We start from the raw sequence: 17766 nt of genomic DNA, 5'->3' as shown, positions 1-17766 counted from the left end.
ACCTGGCAACTTGTTACCCTCTGTCCACATTGTCGCCACCCCATCTTCGTCCACCTCTACTCTGGAAAACGCCCCTTTGGGCCCCAGCCAGGGAGACCCCGGCCCATGAAGGAATGAGAATATGCCAGCCGGGGATGGCCTCGGCCCAGCGTGGCGGGGAATGGGGTTGGGGAAGCAGAGGCGTCCTCAGTACTTTGCGGGCGCCCTTTCGGGAGAGTCCACGGCCCGAAGTCGCGTGGAATCGCCGTGGGTGGAAATACGTTCCCGAGGCCACAGTCCTGGATGCAGGGCGCAGCGGAGCGCCGCCTCCGAACCTCCCTCCCGGGGACAGGGTTGGGGCGCAGTGAGCCGCAGGTCCCCCCTCCCACCCGGCCGCCAGGGCGCAGGCGCAGGCGCTCGGGGTGCGGCGGCCGCGGGAAGATGGCGGCGGCAGCGGCGGCGGCGGCCGAGCAGGTCTGTGAGCCCCGCCGCGGCCGCGGACTGCAGGGGCAGGGGCCCCGGGGTCCTGCCGGTGGGGCTGGCCTGGGGCTGGCCGGCGGGAGGGGGCTCCGCGGGGCGGGGCGGGGCGGCGCGGGGTGGGGCGGGGCGGGCGGGGCGGGAGGCGCTGTCTGCAGCCCGGGATGCTGGCAGAGGCCGGGCGAGCCCCCGGGCAGGGGCTCCGGGGCTGGGGAGGAGAAGCGAGCCGGGCTCTCGGCCTGGCCTGGCTGTCCCTCGGCTGGGATGAGGAGGGGTCGCGGTCCTAAGAGGCCGGAAGGCGGCCGCGGCAGCCGGGAGCCTGCGCGGGGACGAGCCGGGGACGTGCGCTCGGTGGCAAAGCTAAGATGCGGGTAAAAATAACCTCAGCCCCGCCGCCGCCAGGCTCCCCCGACAGCAGCCAAGACACAGCTGTTGCCTGGGTGTCAGCCTGCGGCCACTTCTTGTGTCTGTCATCCCCAGTGTGGAGATGCAGACATCCCGATTTCTCCGCCCGCTGTGGTTTTTGGAGATCTCGTCACCAGTATGAAACTGTCTCCTGACCGATTGGCTTAAAATCATTTTTAAAAATGCATAATGAAGTAATTCATGATCGGCATTGTGAACTTGTAACTTAGAAAAGTTTAAAAGGCTATTTTCCTCCAAAAGCAAGCTGGACATATGTATATATGTATACATGAATGTGTGTGTGTGTAAAGATACATACACATACCTATAGTTACTAAGGTGATTTGTTATAAAAATAATTTTCATCGTCACTTTTTTCTTTCACTGTTATTTCCCTTAAAAAAAAAAAGAAAGAAAGAAACTATGATGTGGTAGTTTCTTTTGAAAAAGTCCCATTCTTCAACACTTTAAAAAAATAAATACGAGTCAAGCAGCCAACATTCGGTCTCCAAAAAATCTTTTTTTCTGGGAAGATTTTCTTAGCTAATTAACGGCTTTTAGAGATCTATTGGATATATATCACTGGAAGAGTCATTCTTAGGGACCTAAAATAAACTTGTCTATTCCAGTTCATCTCTTACTGGTTTGATTTTGCTCTAATGCAAATTCTCTTGTATCACTAACCTATTTCACATCTTCAGTAGTCAGTCCCCCATCGCCTTCAGATAGAATCCATCATTCTTGACATGGTACTTATATCCATTCATTTACTGGCCTCTAACCACATCTCACACCTTTTTGCCCCTTTCCTATACAGTTGCCTGTACACATTTCATCTATAGCTGCACTTTTGCCTAACTCCTGTTTATCTTTCAAGATTCAACTAAAACCTCAAGTTTTCTTAAAAACCTTCACTGATGCTTCTGCTCGCTAAGTGGAGTTGCATTCCTCTGGTATCTGTGCATTGCTCCTCTACGGCACTTGGCACGTTGAACTGCAGTTGTTAATGACCCTGACTATCTACCCTACTTACCTGTAAGGAAGTTCATTGAGAGTAGGTGCTGTGTCTTGCTCATCTTAGTAGTCTGAGCATCTGGCATATAATAACTCTTCAATAAATGTAAAGTGCATTCAATGAGTATAACAGGGCACGTGAATTTGCAGAGAAGATTAAAGAATGCATCCTAGGCGGGATGCATTTTGCCCTGTCTCTCTCATCAGACCTATATTCAAACTCTGGCTAAGATTTTTAAATTGCGCATCTATCAGCATTGTCACACGTGTCTGTGAACAGTAGAAGAAGGCACACCTCCCTTAAGGGATTTTACTATCTTTGGGCGGGGGGGAAGCTATCAAAATGCATATTCAACTCTAAAACATCTGCAGTGTCATGCACCCTGCTAGATGTCACACCTCATGCAGGTACACAACCACCACAACTGTATTCAGCATCCATAGGTGTTTTGTGATAAAATCTATTGAGTAGATTGAATTCTCTTCTACAGAGCTGTCCTTGCTGCTTTGTGGAATTTAAAAATTTCATCTACCACATTACTCAAGATGATCTTTCCTGTCTTTTTCCATAAGCCCTCAACCAGCCTGCTACGCCCTGGTGAGATGCCAGTAACCCTCTCCTCTCTTTCTTGGCACCCTAGGAAAACGAAGAAGGTTTTCCCTTCGTGGTGTAAACCATTTCAATGATGTGGGAGCCCACCCTGTAAGACTGTTCTCTTCTCTTGTCCTCTGTACCACTTGCTCTCCTGCCTCTCTTGGCATATTTCCCTCTGCCATCAAATATACTAGTCCTCCTACAAATTGAAGGACTGGGGAGGTACTAACAACAACAAAGAAAAGCACAATGTTTCTCTAACAGTACATGATTCTTTAGCTAGACTCCCTCTTTCCTCTTTTCTCCTTCTGAACTCAAAACTAGATGTGCACATGCTGGCACCGTTTCAGGAGTAATTCCTACTCTCAAAGTTCATCTTACGGAGGCACTTCCTGATGAATCAAGTTCAGCAACAGTACACATCCTTGATTTTCTTACCATTCATTGTCTTTCTCATTGTCCACATTCCCTGCATATTTAAAGTTTCCCAGAACTATGTCCTGGGCTCCTCTCTTCCCTCTATACTGTTTTTCACAGTAAACTGATACAGCCTCATAGATTTAACTTACCTCGAGGCTGAGGACTCTCAAATCTATCTCTAGTCCTGACTGACCTAATATCCCATCCTTCCTATGGGCTTTGAGGCATGTGGTATTTCTCATTCAATTCAAATGCAACATGTGTAGAATCTTCTCCCTCCTTCATTCCCCACATTTAACTAGTCATCATTCAGTAAACATGAGGTTCTTTTTTTGACCTAGCTACAAATTCAGTTAACTTTTCTGTTGAAGTATATTTTCCATCTCTCCTTTTTCATCCCACCTTAGTTTAGGCCTTCGTTTCCACTAACCTCCATTACTACAGCATCCCCAAAAGCCTGCTTACAGTCTACTTAATCCTCTTTCCTAGCGCCTACCAGGGCCACATTTAGCATCCTGAAACATACATGTGCCATTCATGCTCAGAAATCTCCAGTGACTCCCAGGTAAACAGACATAAAGACTAGAATTTGCACCCAGCCGTCCAAGAACTTGAACAACCTGCCCTACATTTCCAACTTTATTCTCCCTGAATTACCAGATCTGACCCACCTACTCCTTCTGGTTTCCCTGGCAACTCCAAGCCATCCTGTCTCTCCTCTCATTGAATTCCACAGCACATATTGTCTATACCATTGATTTTGGCACCTGAACATACAGAATCCTTTATTGCATGCTAATTATTCCATATACCCAAATCACATTTGTTTGTCTAGAAGACAAGGATCCTGTCCTATATTTCGTTTGTATTCCTATTTATGCTTAAGCATAAAGTGCTTACTAAATACCTACTTAATAAATGAATTTTCTCAGAGTTCTATAAAATATGTAAATTGTACAGTATCCATTTCTACCCATTTCTTTGTGTTCATGACAGGCCAGGTTATTACCTAAAATGTCATTCAACCACAGTCTAAGTCAGAGGTCTCAAACTTTTTGGTCTCAGGTTCTCTTTGAACTCTTAAAAATTATGGACAATTCCAAAGCACTTTCGTTTATGTGCGTTATATCCATTGATATTTACCATATTGGAAATTAAAACAGCTTTTTAGGGGATGGCCTGTTAGCTCAGTTGGTTAGAGCGTGGTGCTAATAACATCAAGGTTGCTGGTTCAATCCTCACATAGGCCACTGTGAGCTGTGCCCTCCTTAAAAAAAACACAAGCAAACAAATGTGTATGTCAGTTCTTTCCCCAAATGAGCTAACTGTACACTTACTGAAGTAGGACTGTTCACAGAAGAGAGTAGAAATATGTTATCAAATAGTCACACTGAAAGTTCTCCTCTACGACACCTCCAAGCACAGTAAGACCCTTACTGAGCGCCTGCAACTAAATGTGGCTTGAAGTTTATTAGTGGAAAATATATCACTAACCAATTCCGCTTTCTTTGGTTACGAATATGCACTTAATAAATAAATGCATCAAAAAGAGAGGCTATAGCTGTCCCTATGTGTTGTGCTTTGTTTTAGCAAAGTTCCAATGGTCCTGTAAAGAAGTCCATGCGGGAGAAGGCTGTTGAGAGAAGAAATGTCAACAAGGAGCACAACAGTAACTTTAAAGCCGGATATATTCCAATTGATGAGGATCGCCTCCATAAAACAGGCTTGAGAGGGAGGAAGGGCAACCTGGCCATCTGTGTGATCGTCCTCTTGTTTATCCTGGCTGTCATCAACTTAATCGTGAGTATGCAGCACAGCACATTCTTTTTTTCCTTACCATGGGGAATTTTTCATCTGTTTTTCAGTGAAATCATGGACTTCGTTTCTATAATTTCTTTCAAGACCCTCTTACTTTCTTCTTTTCTACACGTTTTATCTCTTACTGTGTTTCAATGACTACTTTATATATAAAAACATGCTAATATTGCCATGTATTCATTTTATTTAGAAAAAAATGTCCATGGATCCTTCCCTTTAAAGGACTTAAGTTTTAAAAGGATAGGATCAACTCAGCAGAAAAGACCTTTGCCAAGGTGATTTTATTGCCTTCTCTTAAAAAATATAATCGAGTCTGTTTTTATTCAGCTTTTCCCATACTGCGTCTTGTCTCCTTGGCTAGATTTTAAAATTGTAAACCCTCGGGTGGCAGTAAAGGGTTATTTTTTATAGTCTTAAATCTCTGTTGTCAAAGAATGAAAGGATCTGGTAGGTGGTTTACACTAAGGTGCTAAGTACCTGGTATGTTGCCTTTCCCAAAGAGATTTGCTTTGTTAATGAAGAAGACTTTCAATCCAAGGGCATAACTATCTGAGGGTTAAATCTGAAACCCTCTGGCATGTGTGTGGATACATATTTTCAGAGCGTGATTATTGGTGTAGTTAACCACTGATCATGAACGTGGACTTCGGCAATTCTAAAGTGATTCCATCTACTTTCTTCTTTACTTCTAATACTCTCAAACCAGTCCTTTGTATTTATGTACATCCAAAACATTTGTGTCTAATTCTTTACTTAAATCAAAAAGAGCTGGTACCGTAAATAGCTTTACTAGGAGCACATATTCTGAATTTATTTTATTTTGTAAATTTATTTTCTTGGGAACTTTTGATTAAGATGGCAGAGAAAAGACATTATCGTCCCCTTCCTCTCTAAAACGCTCATCTCCAGGTGAAAATGTCAAGAGACAGAAATATCTTAGAAGAAAGTAGGAGTTAACTGAAATCTAAATCATAACATATGAAGACAAAAAGGAGGAGGAGGAATAGCAGATAACTTATCAGAGAAGAGAAACTGCTGTGTGTGTGTGTGAGACGAGGTTGCAGGGTGTGTGGGTGAAAGCTCCTTGCAGAATCCTGAAACGCCTCAGGAACTGGAAGTACAAGTACCCCAAAAAGCAGAGGTGAGGTTGGAACTGAAAACAGAGCTTGTTTGAAAATCTGTAGAAGGAGCCAGGAGATCCCTAGCCTTCCTCTGCCTCCCAGCCAGCAGTCAGGCAATTACTGCTCCTAAGCCCACACGAAAATACGCTGAACCAGAGAGGATTCTTTCTGCCTGAGCCTGTTGTACAGAGGAGGTAGGGGTGGGGTTCCCTACGGAAAGCAGGGAAGTCTAAATCCTGAGCACTGAGACTCCCTTTCCCAGGCTCCTTTGTCCTTATCTTCCACCTCATTTTCTGATACTCCAGGCAAGAGATACCCTGGGCAAGAGATAAAATAGCCTCCTCTGGAGAAACTGAAGCACCTGGAAAAAAACCCTGAAGATATTACCCTTGGCAGGTCCCAGTGAAAAAGTCACATGATCTCCCTCCTGCAAAGCCTGTCAATCACAAACCCCACCCCATACAGAGAACTTTCTATGGACTTTTTGCAACCTCACTGTTAAATATGAACACTGAGCCACAAAGGATCAATATATTTTGGAGGAAAACTCCCAGAATGGAAAAATGATAGAGACCTAAAATATCCAAACCATGGGGAACGTAGGAATTCAAGGAGATAGAGAAAAATGCAATGAATAACAGAAAACTTAAAAAAAAAAAAACACCTAAAATAAGTATCTTCAGAGAAATGAAAAGATATTACATCCATGAAACATGGATAACATGCCATCAAAAAGGAGCAATTAAAGAAGACGGACCAACTCCTAGAAATAGACATGGATGGATGGATGGATGGATGGATGGATGGATGGATGGATGGATGGATGGATGGTTAGGTAGGTAGGTAGGTAGGTAGGTAGGTAGGTAGACAGACAGACAGACAGACAGATAGATAGATATTGGAAGATAAAGAAAAGGAATTCTTCCAGAAAGTTCAATAACATTAAAGAATCAATCCAAGAACTGTAACATTCTGTTAATAGGAGTTTCAGAAACAGAAGAGGGCACACGCTGGGGAGAAAGTTGTCAAACAAATCAAGAAAATTTCCGAAAACAAATTGAAAACTACGTTCTGGGTCCAGCATACTGCATAGAAAAGATTCACACCAAGGCCATTACTGTGAAATTTAAGAAAACCAAGAATACATAGAAAATCCTAAAATCTTCCAGAGGAAAAAGAAACAGGTTATGTATAAAGAATACAAAATCAGAGTGGCACTGAACCTCTCAAAAGCAGCACTGAACACTAGAAAGCAAGAAAGCAAAGGTCTTCAAAATTCAGAGAGAAAACAGTTTCTTTTATTTATTTATTTATTTATTTATTTATTTATTTATTTATTTTTAATTTATTGGGGTGAAAATTGTTAGTAAAATTACATAGATTTCACGTGTACAATTCTGTATTACATCATCTATAAATCCCACTGTGTGTTCACCACCCAGAGTCAGTTCTCCTTCTATCACCATATATTTGATCCCCCTTACCCTCATCTCCCACCCCCCACCCCCCTTACCCTCTGGTAACCACTAAATTATTGTCTGTGTCTATGAGTTTTTGTTTTTCATTTGTTTGTCTTGTTCTTTTGTTGTTTTTGGTTTATATACCACATATCAGTGAAATCACATGGTTCTCTGCTTTTTCTGTCTGACTTATTTCGCTTAGCATTATACTCTCAAGATCCATCCATGTTGTCACAAATGTTTCCTATATCATCTTTTCTTACCGCCGAATAGTATTCCATTGTGTATATATACCACACTTCTTTATCCATTCATCTATCGAAGGACATTTTGGTTGTTTCCATGTCTTGGCCACCGTAAACAAAGCTGCAATGAACATTGGCGCACACGTGTCTTTATGGATAAATGTTTTCAGATTTTTTGGGTAGATACCCAGGAGAGGGATTGCTGGGTCATATGGTAATTCTATTCGTAATTTTTTGAGGAACCTCCGCACTGCACTGCCTTCCATAACGGCTGCACCAGTCTGCATTCCCACCTACAGTGGATGAGGGTTCCTTTTTCTCCACAGCCTCTCCAACACTTGTTACTATTTGTCTTGTTGATGATAGCCATTCTGACTGGGGTGAGGTGATATCTCATTGTAGTTTTTATTTGCATTTCTCTGATGATTAGTGATGTTGAGCGTTTTTTCATATGTCTATTTGCCATTTGTATGTCCTCTTTGGAGAAATGTCTCTTCAGGTTCTCTGCCCATTTTTCAATTGGGTTGTTTGTTTTTTTGTTGTTGAGTTTCATGAGTTCCTTGTGTATTTTGGATATTAGCCCCTTATCGGAGGCACTGTTTGTAAAAATCTTCTCCCATTCAGTTGGTTGCCTTTTTATTTTGTCGATGGTTTCTTTTGCTGTGCAGAAGGTTTTAAGTTTCATATAGTCCCATTCATTTATTTTAGCTTTTACTTCCATTGCCTTTGGAGTCAAATTCATAAAATGCTCTTTGAACCCAAGGTCCATAAGTTTAGTACCTATGTTTTCTTCTATGCAGTTTATTGTGTCAGGTCTTATGCTTAAGTCTTTGATCTATTTTGAATTAATTTTGGTACATGGTGACAGATAGCAGTCCAGTTTCATTCTTTTGCACGTGGCTATCCAATTCTCCCAGCATCATTTATTGAAGAGGCTGCCTTTCCTCCATTGTATGTTTTCTGCTTCCTTGTCAAAAATTGTCTGTCCATATTTATGTGGGTTTATTTCTGGGTTCTCAATTCTATTCCATTGGTCTATGTGTCTGTTTTTCTGCCAATACCATGCTGTTTTGATTATTGTAGCCCTGTAGTACAAGCTAAAGTCAGGGAGTGTGATACCTCCATTATTGTTCTTTTTTCTTAAGATTGCTTTGGCTATTCGGGGTCTTTTGTGGTTCCAAACAAATCTGATGATTTTTTGTTCTATTTCTCTAAAAAATGCCATTGGGATTTTGATGGGGATTGCATTAAATCTGTATATTGTTTTGGGTAACATGGCCAGAAAACAGTTTCTAATCTAGAAATGTATACCAACCTAGACTATCGATCAGATGGGAGGAAATATAAGACATTTTTTAGCCATGCACACTCTCAGAAAATGTTACTTCACATAGATTTTTAAGGTGCCCACTGGAGGATGTGCACTACCAACAAAAGGTATAAACCAAGAAAGTTGAAGATAAGGATACAGGAAACTGGGTATCCAGAGGGAGAGAAGGGAGAAAAACAAAAGGAAGTTCCAGCGTGAAAGTGAAGGGAAAAGTTCATGATTACAGCTGTGCAGCAGACCCAAAGGGTAACAGTCCAGACTGAGGCAAGAAAATAGGGGTTCCAGGAAGATTTCTTGGGAGAGAAAAATAGAAGTTATAAATGATCTGAGAGGTTTGGACCACTAGAACATTTTAGTGAGAGACATTTGGCAGAAATGTTGGAAGGTTTGAAAAGATTTAGTTAGATTTTCAAAGAAACTAAGCAAAGGAAAAACAAATATTAAATTCAGAGACACAAAGTACAAGAAAGGATCTGCCATCATAATACAATATTTGGCTTAGCAGTAAATAATACTTAAATGGTTATTATACTGAAAGTATTGAACATGGATTTAACCAAAACTTGAGATTGGAGTTGGAAAAGAAATATAGATGAGCTAAAATTCTTACCTGCTAAAATAGGAAACTAACCAATAAAACCTAAAATTGAAGAGTGAAGAAACAATATACACATACTATTTAGAAATAAGGAGGTAAATTCTGGACGAAATAGTGAAAATTATTGAAAGTGGTTGTCCCTGGGTGAGATACGGAGAGGATAGACAAAATAAGAAACTGCTCTTTTTTTTTTATAGACCTTTTAGCAGTTTTTAACTTTTAACTATTTGCATGTAATACCTTGATAAAAATAAAATTGATTTTGTTTGTAAGTGGAAAACCAATTGATGTGTTCATCTCACCGATAAAACACAGTTATCTTTTCTATTTGTTTTCCAATTATGTTAAATGTATGCTACCTATTAACAGTGGGCTTGTTTTTTTTTTTAGATAACACTTGTTATCTGGGCTGTGATTCGCATTGGACCAAATGGCTGTGACAGCATGGAGTTTCATGAAAGTGGTCTGCTTCGATTTAAGCAAGTTTCTGACATGGGAGTTATACATCCTCTTTATAAGAGCACAGTAGGAGGAAGGCGAAATGAAAATTTGGTGATTACTGGCAACAACCAGCCTGTAAGTTACCACGTTAATTGAGAGACATTAAAGAAAAATTCTTGGGAAAACCTAGAGTTGATTCTTAGAAATGGATGTTTTCCTTTAGGGAAAGTTCATAAATATATTTAATAATATTGTTGGTCTTACAATTTATTAATATTAGATACTTTCTTAATATTCTGGATTTTGTTCCTTGGTAGTATTTTCTGTGATGTAATTACTGTAAGAATACATAGTTTACTCTTTTCTTCTCCGTACAAGGAAACCGTTAAAAAAAAGCACCTTCCCAGATTAGAATACCCTCTACTTTCTGGGAGTCTAGAAGAGAGTACACCCATCTAGTCAGTGGCAGCCCATGCCAAGTGGCTGCTGTCACACAGGTTTGTAACTGCCTAGAACCTCAAGGAGGTATCCTTACCTCCTCCGCCCATCGTCAGCCTCCGTCCATTTGCCCTGTGACCCATGTATTTGTGCAGAGCAGTATAAGCAAACAAACACATAAGCCTTCATTTAAAGAACTCTTCTCCCAAGTGGGTGGAGGGGGGACAGACAGAAGCAGTTAAAACTATTTAAAATTAGTCTATTATTACAGAGTGTTCTAACAATGTTCTTGATGAAGTTTGGTTGCAGTCTTCTTTGAAACCATTCATGAAAATTGTTTTTCTGAAGATTGTTTTTCAGCAAGGGACAACAAAGCTCAGTGTAGAAAAGAACAAAACTTCTATTACAAGTGACATTGGTATGCAGTTTTTCGACCCAAGGACTCAAAATATCTTATTCAGCACAGACTACGAAACTCATGAGTTTCATTTACCAAGTGGAGTGAAAAGTTTGAATGTTCAAAAAGCATCTACTGAAAGGGTATGATTTATTTTCTTTGCTTTATTAATGGAAGAAAATTATTGTCTGAAGTTACAAAATGGGAGGGGAGTTTCACTGTTTGCTAGTGATATGAAAGAAATTCCAGAGCAATGGAACGGATTAGTTCTAGATGTGTTATTAACTAGCTGATGTGATCATTATCAAGTCATCTCTCTTTATCTCAACATCTGTAAAATGTGAATGAAAACACTTGCCTTTCATATTTCACATTGAAACACCTATTCCGCTATCTCTGATAATAATTCTCACTTTAATTTAGAAACTCTTTTCACTACTTCTTTTTTTTTTTCAGATTACCAGCAATGCTACTAGTGATTTAAATATAAAAGTTGATGGGCGTGCTATAGTGCGTGGAAATGAAGGCGTGTTCATTATGGGCAAAACCATTGAATTTCACATGGGTGGTAATATGGAGTTAAAAGCAGTGAGTATTTTTTAAGAGTTTAAGAGAATTAATAGATTCTTGGGTACATAAATCCATATGTAGAATAATATGCAATTATTGAAAATGGCAGTGTAGTTGTATTTTTGACATGGAAGGATGTTCAAAATGGATTGTGAAGTAAAAGAAAGTTATAAAACAATTTGTGAAATATCTCATTTTTACTTTTCAGAACATATATATGTTTATAAAAACCTGGGCAGGTATGTCAATAGATCAACAATGATTAACTATGGGTCGCAGGATAACAGATTATTTTAATTTTAATTTTATTTCTGCTTGCCTGTTATTGTCTAAAAAAAAATTTTTTTTTACATACTGCTACCTATATTATTTTAAAAGGAAAAAAACAAAACAAAAAGCAAAAAAACTTCCAAAAGAGAATTCTGGAAAATTAAAGTAAGTATCTCTTCCACAAAGTTGCCAGGGTATTTTTTCAGTTAGATTTTTCATATCTGTTCCAGAGTTTTGTATCCAGTGATGTGAAAATCAAATAGGAAATATATAAAATGTATTTTTATTTATATATCCATTATTAATTACAAAGGAAAAACCTTTTGCCTTTATTATAGCTATTGAAAAGTGAGATTTTCTCTGCGCATTACAGATTATATCTGAACTTTAATAGGTAACATATTTCATATGAGGGAGCCATAAATCCCAAAACGTTTTACCTACTCACAATCCTGGTAAAAGAATATTTATTCAAAATGTCTTTGAGCACCTGCTATATGCTACTTAACTAAAGCTAATTAAATCTGTTTTAACGAGCATTAAATGAAAAAAGAGAACTTAAAGCTATGGCCTTACAAAATCTTTCCTTTTTTAAATTTAATTTCATAGGTCTTAGGGGGAAAAGACTTTTAAAAATTAAGTTCTTCCAACTTCCAAAAATAGCTTTTCCCATTAAAGCACATATTCCAACCTCTAAATAATAAAGATGAACCTAAAATGTGATTCTTGCCAGAAATTCAATAGCAATACTGAGTATTTTTTACATGTACTGTATAGTAAGAAGCCATTTCTCTAAGAGAATAGTGTTGAAAAATGGTCTCAGGGGGCTGTTCTCTGCACTAGAAACTCGAAGAAGCAATAGATGTTATAGATTTGTACTTAGCCATTAGTGAGTTACTAAATCTTTTATTCCCCCCCCCCCGAGAATTCTACCTGTTGTTAATATGACAAATATTAAAATACTTTAAAATATACATACACATGTCACTTTCTCCACAGTTAAAGAAAAAGCCAGTATTTAAAATAATAATTAGCTTTGTAATTCAGTTAATATTAGTGGTTAGTTTTTAACTGTATAGTTAATCACTAGAGTTTTCTCAAACTGCTTTTAAAAAGTGATGGCTTTAGCAATTTAAAGAAAATAAAATTAAATGACCACAAGATGGCAGCACTGGAACAAAATTGGAAAAGTCATCACTTAAGACTTATTTATTCCATGTACTATCACTTCATAGTCAATTAGCCATTTTCATTACTTTATAACCAACTTCCTCATTGCTTTAAATACCCTCTATAAGCTGATGATTCTCAAATTTGAAATTCTCTCTTTAATCTCTCCTCTGAACTGTGATTCTCATATCCACCTGCCTTCTTACCTTCTCTACTTCAATATCTAACAGGCAACTCAAATTCAACAAGACTAAAATCTTAATATCCTCCCTCCCTCCCCAAACATACATTTCTTTCAGGATTCCCTTCTAGTTAAGTGGTACCTATCAGTACATCAGCAAAGCCTTCAGGCTCTGCCTTCAGAAGACGTACAGAATCTAGCTGCTTCTTACCACCTTCACCACCAGCACCGCCACCACCACCATGGTATAAACCATCATCATTTCCTACCTGCACTGTTGGAACAGCTCTTAAGTGGTCCCTACTTCCTCTTTCACCCTGTAGTTAGTTCTGTATACAGCAGCCAGGATGATCCTTTTTAAAAGATCATACCACTTCCCTATTCAGAACCCTCCAAATGGCTTCCTGTCTAATTCAGAATAAAATCCAAAGTCCATTCCCTGGACTTACCTATCTGGCCCCTAGTTATTTCATTGACTCATCTCCTACCAATCTACCCCCTCACTCTCTCTGCTTCAGCCGCACTGACCTCCTTCTTGTTCCCACAGCACCAGACACATCTTGGGGCCTTTGTGTGTAGTGTTTCCTCTGCCCAGAGTGTTCTTCCCCAGTTACCCACATGGCTTACTCCTTCACATAATCCAGTTCCCATTGCTGCGTGACCTTATCAGAGGGGCCTTCCCCAACCACCCTGTGTAAAGTGTAACCCCTGCCTGGTCACTTTCTCCCTACTTTTCCTGAGTTATTTTTCTCAGATATCATATTTGTCTTACCTGCTCATGTGTTTACTGCCCCTCTCCCATTAAAATGTCAACTGTGTAAGAATTTGAACCTTGCCTGTCTGTCGACTGCAATATCCCCAGCACATAGAATAGTGTCGAACACATAGTAGACATTTAATCGTTATTTGTTGAATGAATGAAAAAAGAAAAGGAACGAAAGGAGAGAGAAGCTTAGGAATTCTTTTTAAAAAGGGAGGTAGGGAGCCTACAATACAAGAATGTTTCTAGAACAGTGGGATTGAGGAAGAAAACCTCCAGGCAGTTTCCCTCGAGTGCCTGGTCTTCAAAATTGTATAGTTTGAATCCTCATTTGAGGTGTTCAAAAACATTGGGAATTAAATTTCACTAGGAGAAAAAGTCTTTTTCTGCTTATCGTCAGAAACTTATCAACCAGTAACCTTGTTAAAACTCTGTTAGGAAGTAACAAATAAAAATGATCTGAGACTTTATCAACATTAGTCTTATTATACACTTAGGAATTTTGATGTAATTTTAACTGAGAAATAAATTGTGTTACAAATCCATTTGTATACATTTGAACTATTACTAAGAGGTCACTAGTTAAATCTTGATACTAGTTTTGTTTTCTTTGTTTTGGTCATAACTTTACTCTTTCTTACTGCCTTCTTGTTAATATGCCAATAAGTTTTATTAGACTTGTTTTATCCTCATTTGCGGAGGTAAATAAATTATACTATTCTCCTAATAGGAAAACAGCATCATCCTCAATGGAACTGTGATGGTTAGCACAACTCGCCTCCCCAGTTCCTCCAGTGGAGACCAGTTTGGTCCTGGCGACTGGGTGCGCTACAAGCTCTGTATGTGTGCGGACGGAACGCTCTTCAAAGTGCAAGTCACGGGCCAGAACATGGGCTGCCAAATTGCAGACAACCCCTGTGGTAACACTCATTAGAAGAACCTGAGAGGTCATCCATATGTTCATGTCTGGACTTGACTTTTTTTTTAAGTATGCATGCAAATCATGTTTTTACAGTTTGTGATAACTGATAATTATTTTATCTGCAGAACACTACTGTATCTATTATATATAATCTCCATATTTAAAATATTCTCAGAGAGCCTACCTTCTGTTTCATTAATTTGCACTGATCTTCAAATTATAGTTCTCTAAAGTAATTATCAGAAATTAATAAAATCAAAATTAATCTTTTAAAAAGTGTTTTTAAAATTCCACTATTCCTTGTCTAAAGGATAAAGGGCTGAAGCAACTGTTGAGACTCCCTATAAGTAAGCTTTTGGTAACTAAATAAAGATAGACCCACTTAAGATATTTAAAAGGTACACATCGTCAGTAAATGTTACACACTGTGTCTCATGGCTTCTTAGAGCAAAGACAGGTTTTTGGTGCATTAACTTGCAGCCATATTCTCACATGCAAGTGAATCATTAAAGAACTTCATGTATGTGAGATAGTAAGAAACTGTGGTTCCTTAGTTTTGCACAAGGAGGAAAATACTCTAATATTATAGAATGTTTACTTGTTACATATTGATAAATACTAAATGTTCACAATGTGGTAGAAACTAAAATTCTATCCATCTCAGCTTTAACTTTTAGATAATGATAATAGCTGTCATTTACTAAGCATCTTATATATCCTAGGCTTTGTCCTGGGCATTGCATGTGTTGTTTCTCTAATTCTCACCAGAGCTCTGTAAGTAGGTGTTATTATCCAAGTTTTACCTATTAGGAAACTGAGGATCAGAGAAGTTAAGAAATTTGCCTAATGTCACATAGGAAATAGAAGAGTTGGGGTTGGAATTCAGGTGTGGGTCAAACCTAGATGTACCTGCTTCCAAATACCATGTTCTTTTCAATATCAGTACTGTAGTTTTAATTATTTAAAACTGTAGAAAGTTGAACAAAGACTAATTCAAACTTACACGTAAGAATCGAACAAAATAGGTATGCTTACTCGTGTTAAAAAAATCAGTCACTCAATTGTGTCAAAAAGAAAATAGCCAATCCCTGTTAGATTTTAAACTATCCTAAGCCAATTCCAAAATATTATACTATAGCGATGTTAGATTGCCTACTTATGGGTTACCCTACTTTCCGGACTGATGGGCCTTGGCACACTGGAGTACCTGACCTGGGGAAAAGGGTTGCCAAGGTATTTATCCCCTCAGCCCTCAGGGCAACACAGTAAGAAGTGAGGGGGTTAGGGAGGCCATGGCCCCAGTTAAGTCCCGCTGGCCAGGAATAGCCCAGTGGCTTCACCCCAATGTGCGATAGTACCCTTTTTAATGTGTGTCATGCCTTGAAAAAAGTTGGGAAGCACTAGACTAAACAGTGCTAATGCAGGAAATAATACAAATAATTTTTAAGGAAGTAGGAGAACTGACTCTGCTCCTAATATCAGCAGCCCACTGTAATGATTTACAACCCTCAGGTCGGTTGATTTTTAATGTATTTTATATTTAACTTGAAAGGAACTCTCTGGTATTATTAAGACATACACAACATCAGGGGCAGAGACTTCAAAGTAGTTTGCTATAAAGTAGGCAGTTGTGATAAATCGTAGGCCCTACTCTGCATTCAACTATGACAATATCCTGTCATGGTCACTTTGAACTGTGTAGATAAAAAAATACAAAAAACAATTTGCATTCAGTGTTGTTACAGTTCTCTTTGATAGAAAAACCAAATGCCTTAGAGATTATCAATAGTCATTAAAGTATACTAAAATAGAGATTGACTTACTACATAGTACTGAATACAGTTTTTAAATGAAGAAAAAAGAAAGTAAAATTTATGACCTCTGAGTGTTATTAATTATAGTGACATTCAGAATCTATTTTAATACATTCAGTATCATTTAATATCTGAATGATATTCAGAAAAAAATCCTTTGGAATTTTCATTCAGATACATAGTATATTTTTAAATTTTACATTCATTACTTGTCTGCTCTATTTAGATTTGTTTTGAAAATTTGTTTAAATAAATATTTTTACAGACACTACAGATGCTATGTTATAAAATATTATTTATTGAATGTAATTCATGAAATAATCTATTTTTACTCCTCTTTGAGAAATACTTGTGTTTTTGATACATTTCCATTAAGTGCTTTGGACATGAGAGGATATTTTGATGTTTTTATAGAATTGATTGTTAAGGTAACAGGTGTAGTATTTGAGGACACTTTAAAGGTCATCCCACTTTTTCACTGAAATGCAGACCTGGAAAATTCCCTGGAAAGCAGATCAAGAACAAACTGTCTGTTTTACCTGTCACCTATTTTGCATAAAGTAAAGCTTGAGCTACTCATTCTCACTACCAGGTCGTATTTTTCTATAAACTGAAATGTTAACTTTCCTCTTTCTGCTGGTTGTTCCTCCCCTATAATGAGCACTGATGTGACAAGCAGTGACCAGGGAAAGGTAGATGACAAAGACAGGGTCCCAGGAGAAGAGGGGACACATCCTTGTTTAAGTAACTGCAGTACTTGAGAAGTGGGATGCAATGGCAAGGGAGACAAATGAAATAAAAGCGAAATGTTTTCAAAACTAATGGGCAGAGAGGAAAAATGGAAAACAACACAAGGTGGGGACTGCCTACATATGGTCTACAATATTTAAAACTATATGTATTTGTATTCTTTTTGCATTATGAGAAAGCAAATTTTGTGTAATAGATTTGTTGATGAAAGGTGGAAATTCTACCTAGTTTGAATGAGTTGTTTTTTTTTAAGAGGGTAAGAAAGTTTCGGTGCTAAACTTGATTAAAAAAAAAGATACCATTGAAATGCTGATAATTTTAGTAATCTTTTAAAACGTGTTGAGGGGGGGCAAACATTACAAATTATGCCATACAAACTAAACCTATAAATCTGTTTCAGATTGCTAACTTGAGTTTCAGTTCATTCAATTTGTAATAACTATTAATGACCTCTGTTTACAATAAAGATTCTGTAAATTGTTTGCTGTTGATTTCTCAGTGGTTAAAATGTTACCAGGTTTCTACTTAATCATACAAACATGAATTAAATTTAGTTTCAGACTGTGGCCCCAGTCAGTATTTCTGGAATCC

At 38.5% G+C, this 17766-nt stretch overlaps 1 protein-coding gene across 1 annotated transcript; it reads left to right on the top strand.

The window, feature by feature from the left end:
* Positions 1-329: 329 nt before the first annotated feature.
* On the top strand, positions 330-17657 carry SGCB (sarcoglycan beta). The gene is made up of 6 exons (XM_074324679.1): positions 330-453; positions 4481-4690; positions 9853-10038; positions 10690-10881; positions 11195-11326; positions 14420-17657. The coding sequence occupies exons 1-6, from the start codon at positions 421-423 to the stop codon at positions 14621-14623; spliced, it is 957 nt and encodes a 318-aa protein (XP_074180780.1). The 5' UTR covers positions 330-420; the 3' UTR covers positions 14624-17657.
* Positions 17658-17766: the final 109 nt, after the last annotated feature.

The sequence above is a fragment of the Rhinolophus sinicus genome, linkage group LG02 (assembly GCF_036562045.2).
Source record: "Rhinolophus sinicus isolate RSC01 linkage group LG02, ASM3656204v1, whole genome shotgun sequence".
Taxonomy (NCBI): domain Eukaryota; kingdom Metazoa; phylum Chordata; class Mammalia; order Chiroptera; family Rhinolophidae; genus Rhinolophus; species Rhinolophus sinicus.
The sequence above is the reverse complement of the archived record's forward strand: the minus strand, read 5'-3'. Positions and strand labels throughout refer to the sequence as shown.